Here is a 6,689-nt window from a genome sequence, read left to right as displayed (position 1 = left end):
TTTGCCCTTTTCTAGATTTCCATGGGCAGCCTATGACACAGAGACAAACAATTATGGATGCCAAATTTGCCAATGCAGTCTCCTTAAAATATGTTATCTGCTTTATTCATCCGTTACGCCAATGAAAATATCTTATGCTGTTGTATTTAGCCAGGCTTGTGGGAAATGTCAATGTCGATATGAGAGTTAAGGAATCGCACACTCATATAGCCTACTTTGGTTTCTTATTTAAAAATGAATGGTACTATTTATGTAAGTATAGACTAATATGGGTACAGTTAACATAATTTAACACAATAACAAATATATATATATCAATAATTGCAGACTTATGACCCGGGAGGCGGAGGCAGAGGGGGGGGGGGGGAGGCATACAGGAGAAAGTCTTCCACTTCTTGAGCTAATCATTATACTGGTAATTTGTATTTTATCCAAACTCCACTAATGTGAGCTTTCCGGAAGATTAATTACTGCAGTTGATACAATTGATTGACCTATTTTTACTTATGACAACAATAACATTTACACGTTGGGACCCAGGTGAGATTTCTACAAATGACTTGTGCCATCTAGTGGTCATTATGATTCCCTCCTTGTAACGTTACAATTTCTAGTGTACCACCTTGCTATGCAGTCTTGTTCCGAGTCAGACTCAGTTACATGTTTGACATAAATATGCTCCCTTGTATTTCATGAAACTAAAAACCATCATTTGCATTGCATGAAAACAAAAGAATGGTCAATGGTCTTTATTTGAACAATTACAGCAACAGATACTGAAAAGACTTTCATTTTTGCACAACTTTAACCACCACAACACTACAGCCTTATGCATGCAAAGTAGTACCCCCTCCTTGTAAAGGTGAATTACTCTACAATTACATCATGTCTCTTCTGATATCTCTCCACAAGGTGTTGTCTTTTTGTTTAGGACATACAACTGTCAGTCAGGAGAACAACACTGGATTCCCATACAGATCTTCTCAAAGTTCTTAAAGACACCATTCACTTCAAATAGTTTGTTATTCTACCGTTACCAGGGCAGCTCAGATCCGTCCCAGTTGTATGCCTTGCCAGTCTTGTTTATGTTAAGAGTGTCTATTATTCCCAGGAGACAATGGACTGAGTGCTGGGTGCTGAAGAGCCTTTCTTTGGGCACGTTGCGATGGTATGGCCTTGACAACTCTGTGTCTACAGTACCAGGATGCATGGACACACACACAACTCTGGGTCTACTCCTCCCCAACTCAATAGAGAGGTTCCTGGTAGCCATGTTCAGGGCTGCTTTGGACATCCTATAGCTGTACCAACCACCTAAAGCTACAGACACACAGGCACAGAGAGAGAGGGTCAAATATGTTAAGTATTCTGCGTAGTGCGAGGCTTTAATCAACACGGAACACAGTGTGAGTAAGCCAGACAAGCTATATGGGACACTGGTCACAGCAGGGTGGTTTATGATTTACCTACCGTTATCACCTATGGATCCGACTTTGGCCGTCATGTTGACTATGATTCCGCTGTGCTGCTTGGCTTTTTCTGGAGGCTGCTGTCCAAATAGTCCGGACCCCTTCTGCAGAAGTGGGGCGAAGTATTTGGCCACCACCAGTGGTCCCACTGTATTTGTCGTCAAAGTAGAAATGATTCCCTGTTACAAATAAACGAGCAACATGAATTAGGCTATGATTGTCACCGCATCAAGATTCTGATTCTATAAAAATGTGCTTCCTGGATACCCTTACCTGAGCAGAAACATCTCGTAGACTGGTCTCACCTTTACCGGATGGATGAAGCATGGCAGAGGAGTTGATGATAAGATCAAGTGTACCGAACGACCGTTTCACCTTCTCTGCCGCACTACTTATGTCATCCTCTCTGTTCACGTCTAGTTTTAACACTGTAACTTTGCCAGGGTGCTGTGCAGCGAGGTTCAGTAGTTCCACGGCATTTTCCGGGTTTCGACACGTAGCTATTACACATGTTGGGGATTTGTTCAGCAATATTTGCTTGCAAAATTCAAGTCCGAGTCCTCTACTTGCACCTTGTACAAGAGCTACAGCTGCCATGACAGTTCAAATGATTGTTTTCACAGCAGCGCCGCCCTATGTAGGAGGTGGGGAATGCTTACACAACTCCGCACATGACTGTTAAGTAACACACAGGCTGGCAGATGTAAATGACAATTGGTCATCAGTTCTTTTGTAAATAAATGAACAGCTCTTAGGTGAATAAATAAACAAAAGAAAACCTGAGACTGTGATTAATTATTAGCCTAATTGAAGACGTAGTCAGTATTCAATCATAAAACATAAGCCTATTTGGTGTGTACAAAATACATTATAATAAGGTATTTATTTAGCAGATATGCAAACATTTGCTTTAGGCCTATATTCGTAGTATACGTGTAAGGATGTACCATACGACAACATTTTGCATCAAACTAGCCTGACCGTTACCCAACACGGACTCACGGTGATGCTGTTGTATTGTAATGAACTTCAAATTTACTGTGCTCTTCACAGTAACCTACCGTCAAACTAATATGCCTTTAACAGTAACAGTAACTTAATCGCTTCATCGGCTGTCGAATAATTATTAATGTGAGCTATAGTTCAAGAGGCCTGATTTTAGGTGAATTAGACCATTTCAAATCACCTTTCTGGGTTGTGAAAAAAAGTCTGTCAAATTGGCTTTTAAGCCTAGTTAAAAGGTAAATATGTCAAAAACGATTCAGAGAAAGACAATAGAGGATTGATGATTAGGCTAAGTGCATTAATGTAGGGCTGATCCTAAGGACACATTGAATCCAGACACTCTCATTAACACGATAATTGAAACGGAATATGAACCTAACTTTTCTTAACTAATTTAGATTTAATTCAGCACTACCACCCTGTTTTCTACATACATTTGATATATTGTAATTTTCAAGATGTCCCTGACGTCACTTGTTAGGCTAATGTGCTGTAATTGCGCGCATTGTCTGCACGGTCTGTCATAAAGCGACAACTACCCCTGGAAACAAGGTTACTACACTCTCACAAAGAAAATCACACATTTCAGGGTCATTTCTGATGTTCACAAGAACTTGAGTCGCTGATAATGAGCAAAGTCCTTAAAATAGACCAATTAGAGTATTTCTTTTGGCTGTGAAGTCGTGCGCTCGGAGCAGATTTAGTTGACGCATTTACTCGGCACATCTGTGCGTTTATGTCACCAGACGGGTTCGTAAGTTCATGGATGAAAACAAACCAGCATGGTTGTAGATGCCAACGGTACTATCAGTAGCAACATGAGAGCCTACATGATAGAGGAGATGATGAGAGAGACCAGCGCAGCGAACATGATCTCGGAGGCGCTCGTTCCACACTTACTGAAGATTGCGCAGGACGCAGTGGAGGCAGCCGAGGCCACCTCGCCGACAACAACTTTACTGATGGAGAATGGAACTCAGTGCGGGGAGCAGATTCTCAGCTATGGCCAAGTGGAGAAAGTGCTTATTGGTGCTGTCCTCACCATGCTCACATTGTTTACTATTTGTGGGAACTTGCTGGTGGTGATCTCCGTATGTTTCGTGAAGAAGTTGCGGCAGCCGTCTAACTACTTGATCGTATCGCTGGCTGTTGCCGACCTCTCCGTCGCATTGGCGGTGATGCCTTTTGTCAGCATTACAGACCTAATTGGGGGACAATGGATTTTTGGACAATTTTTCTGTAACGTCTTCATCGCCATGGACGTGATGTGCTGCACAGCGTCCATCATGAGCCTGTGCGTAATAAGCATAGACAGGTGAGTTCCATATACTACTCACACCTAAGTAGATATTCTGGGTATCAAACGAGAGCAAATTATTCAAAAAAAAATAAGCAACAAAAATAATACAGTATATAGCAAGTGCTTATCCTTTAGGACATATTTCTACAGTTGATGTTTAATTATATTGGATCAGGTATATATATATATAATTAATATATATTCATCTATATATATATATATATATATATACATCTCTCCAAATTTGTTCTCTCTCTCTCTTAAGTGTAAGAGAGGTTTGACTAATGTGGCATTTGTTCTAGGTATCTTGGCATCACTAAACCCCTGACCTACCCTGTTAGGCAGAGCGGGCGCTGCATGGCTAAGATGGTCCTTTCAGTCTGGCTCCTCTCTGCCTCCATCACCCTGCCTCCTCTTTTCGGCTGGGCCCAGAACGTTAACGACAACAAGGTGTGTCTGATCAGCCAGGACTTTGGCTACACAATCTACTCCACCGCTGTCGCCTTCTACATTCCCGTGTCTGTCATGCTTTTCATGTACTACCACATCTACCGTGCTGCCAAGCTCAGCGCTGCCAAGCACACCATCACCGGCTTCCCCCGGGAGGGAGAGGAGACGCGAGGCCAGCAGAGACAAAAGGGAGAGACACTGGGAGAAGAAGAGGAAGAAGAGAAAAGCGTGGACTGTGTGTCGGCCGCCTTCAAGCTCCACAGGGAGGTGGAGGAGTGCACGCGCTTGTCGCGCCTCCTGAGGAACGACAGGAAGAACATGTCCATCTTCAAGCGGGAGCAGAAGGCGGCGGCCACGTTGGGGATTGTGGTGGGGGCTTTCAGTGTCTGCTGGCTGCCTTTCTTCCTTCTCTCCACCGCCCGGCCCTTCATCTGCGGGGTGGAGTGCAGCTGTGTGCCCCTGTGGGTGGAGCGGACCCTGCTGTGGCTGGGTTACGCCAACTCCCTTATTAACCCCTTCATCTACGCCTTCTTCAACCGCGACCTGAGGACCACTTACAGCAACTTGCTGCGCTGCCGTTATCGCAACATTAACCGGAAGCTGTCTGCAGCCGGCATGCACGAGGCCCTGAAGCTGGTGGAGAAGCCTGACACTGTCATTTAGCTGCTAGTGGGTCTCAGCTGGGCTGGTCCTGATCTGAGGACTAGAAAGCTACAGGCTCCCCCCATGGACTGCCTGCCTGCTTACATTCACACTAGCACTTGAACTGACCAAATCTTTGCCAGAGAAACATCAGAGGGACAAATGCAATTTCATGGGTCATGGCTTCTGAAATACAGATCTAGATCCAGGAAACTCTTAAAATAGTTCTCACCAGCTGGGTCTATCGCATGAGCGCACGCAGTGGTCCATGGTCTTCTACTAGGGGTCAATGGGTTTGGATCCAGGATGTCATTATGTAGTTTAGCTGTACAGCACCAGAATATTATATGTCAGGAGAGATCCTTACCATCTCAACAAGTATATCTACGTGCAATATGAAGTATATATTTTTAGAACTGTGCAGCAATTGCCCAAATGTGAACAACCTGGGGGAAACCACTGTCAGTATTCAGTGTCAGAGAGGTTTGACCATGAAGAAGTTCATAAAAGATCCAGTTTATTGGACTGGTCGACTCAGAGTCACTTACCTGAACACTCAGTCGCCGACAACTTCATACTTGATGGAAAGGTTTCAAATGAGGGTTAGTAATAATGTGTTGTCAGTAGGTTTTATTGTGGCTCAGACAGTTGTAGGTTGTTTTGATGTTGTCTCATAGTCTGGGCATTAAGGTATCTTTGTAAAGGTCAGTTATGTTGTGTATATGATGTCATGGAACACTTGCCTAACGACTGACAGTGAAAATCTGCTTTTCCCTACACCTGTGGAATAAATTCATATCTGAATATTGAGATAGGGGCCACGTAGACAGACAAATCATATTATAGTAATAAAAACATAAACTGATATGATATTGTACAGTTATTTGTGAGGGGTTTATTTATGTTTTTAAAATTGCACAAACACCATGCATGTCAAGAAATGGACATGCAAGATGCTTAAACTGGACGTTTTGAGTGTCATGCATTCGTGAAAACCCAAACATATTTTCTTACAAACAGTACAGTGACATCTTGTGATTGTTGTTTACCTTCTTATGGTTCCAAATCAGTGTATACATTGTTCAGAACATCTTCTTTTAAAAACAAATCTTAATTTAAACCCATAAAAACTGAGTCACAAAATATGTATGTATAAGTATTCTTTCAATATTATGTATCCCAATAAACTGATCTCTGTTGCCAAACTATGTTATGTATGGTCTGGACAATTGATTATTTGTATGTCAATTCCAACTCCTTAAACATGCTCACTATTAAGACAATAGTGCATGTAAAATAGGGCACAACCTTCCAGAGACTCTGTACCCCGTATAATTAAAGCAATACGAGATTTACTAAACTGAACAGATTAGGCCCTAATGAAAGAATAGTTGTTCTGACCTGCTGACAACTAATCGGCTGTTGCAGTTTGTACTGAGGCAGTAGACAGGAAAGCTGGGGAGTGGAGGGAGAGGAGCGGAGGCAGACAGACTCTTTAACATCCCTGAATCACTCAAGTCATCTCGCTATGAGTCAAACCAAGACACACGCAAGAGGGACAGGGACATTCTACTTCTTGAATGTAATATTTGAGAGTAACTATAATATGGTCAACTCTTTCAAATATGGTAATATAATATGGTTACAAAGCATGATATGGTCAACTCTTTCAAAGCCTGATATGGTTAACGCTTTCAAAGCCTGATATGGTCAACTCTTTCAAAGCCTGATATGGTCAACTCTTTCAAAGCCTGTCTGTGTGTTGAGCTTGACATACTACATCTGTGGTGTGCTCACAGTGTTGTGAACTAAAGCTGGCACAT

At 42.6% G+C, this 6,689-nt stretch overlaps 2 protein-coding genes across 2 annotated transcripts; one reads left to right on the top strand and one right to left on the bottom strand.

Annotated features, from left to right (window-relative positions):
* Positions 1–734: 734 nt before the first annotated feature.
* LOC146268495 (uncharacterized) lies at positions 735–2,072 on the bottom strand. The gene is made up of 3 exons (XM_084710016.1): positions 1,743–2,072; positions 1,471–1,648; positions 735–1,320 (listed from the first exon to the last, which is right to left on the bottom strand). The coding sequence occupies exons 1-3, from the start codon at positions 2,064–2,066 to the stop codon at positions 1,034–1,036; spliced, it is 789 nt and encodes a 262-aa protein (XP_084566142.1). The 5' UTR covers positions 2,067–2,072; the 3' UTR covers positions 735–1,033.
* A 1,184-nt stretch (positions 2,073–3,256) lies between these two features.
* On the top strand, positions 3,257–4,887 carry htr7a (5-hydroxytryptamine (serotonin) receptor 7a). Its single transcript, XM_084710015.1, has 2 exons — positions 3,257–3,789; positions 4,077–4,887. The coding sequence occupies exons 1-2, from the start codon at positions 3,257–3,259 to the stop codon at positions 4,885–4,887; spliced, it is 1,344 nt and encodes a 447-aa protein (XP_084566141.1).
* Positions 4,888–6,689: the final 1,802 nt, after the last annotated feature.

This window comes from Hypomesus nipponensis, chromosome 11 (assembly GCF_054491055.1).
Source record: "Hypomesus nipponensis isolate SF chromosome 11, ASM5449105v1, whole genome shotgun sequence".
Taxonomy (NCBI): Eukaryota; Metazoa; Chordata; class Actinopteri; order Osmeriformes; family Osmeridae; genus Hypomesus; species Hypomesus nipponensis.
The sequence above is the reverse complement of the archived record's forward strand: the minus strand, read 5'-3'. Positions and strand labels throughout refer to the sequence as shown.

What these genes read in the sequence shown, in the direction of transcription:
- LOC146268495 (XM_084710016.1), bottom strand. Translation starts at nt 2,066, where the DNA reads ATGGCAGCTGTAGCTCTTGTACAAGGTGCAAGTAGAGGACTCGGACTT. An exon ending in TACGAGATGTTTCTGCTCAG is followed by an intron (nt 1,649 to 1,742) that starts GTAAGGGTATCC and finishes TATTTGTAACAG; the next exon opens with GGAATCATTTCTACTTTGAC. An exon ending in CGGATCCATAGGTGATAACG is followed by an intron (nt 1,321 to 1,470) that starts GTAGGTAAATCA and finishes GTGTGTCTGTAG; the next exon opens with CTTTAGGTGGTTGGTACAGC.
- htr7a (XM_084710015.1), top strand. Translation starts at nt 3,257, where the DNA reads ATGGTTGTAGATGCCAACGGTACTATCAGTAGCAACATGAGAGCCTAC. An exon ending in TGCGTAATAAGCATAGACAG is followed by an intron (nt 3,790 to 4,076) that starts GTGAGTTCCATA and finishes CATTTGTTCTAG; the next exon opens with GTATCTTGGCATCACTAAAC.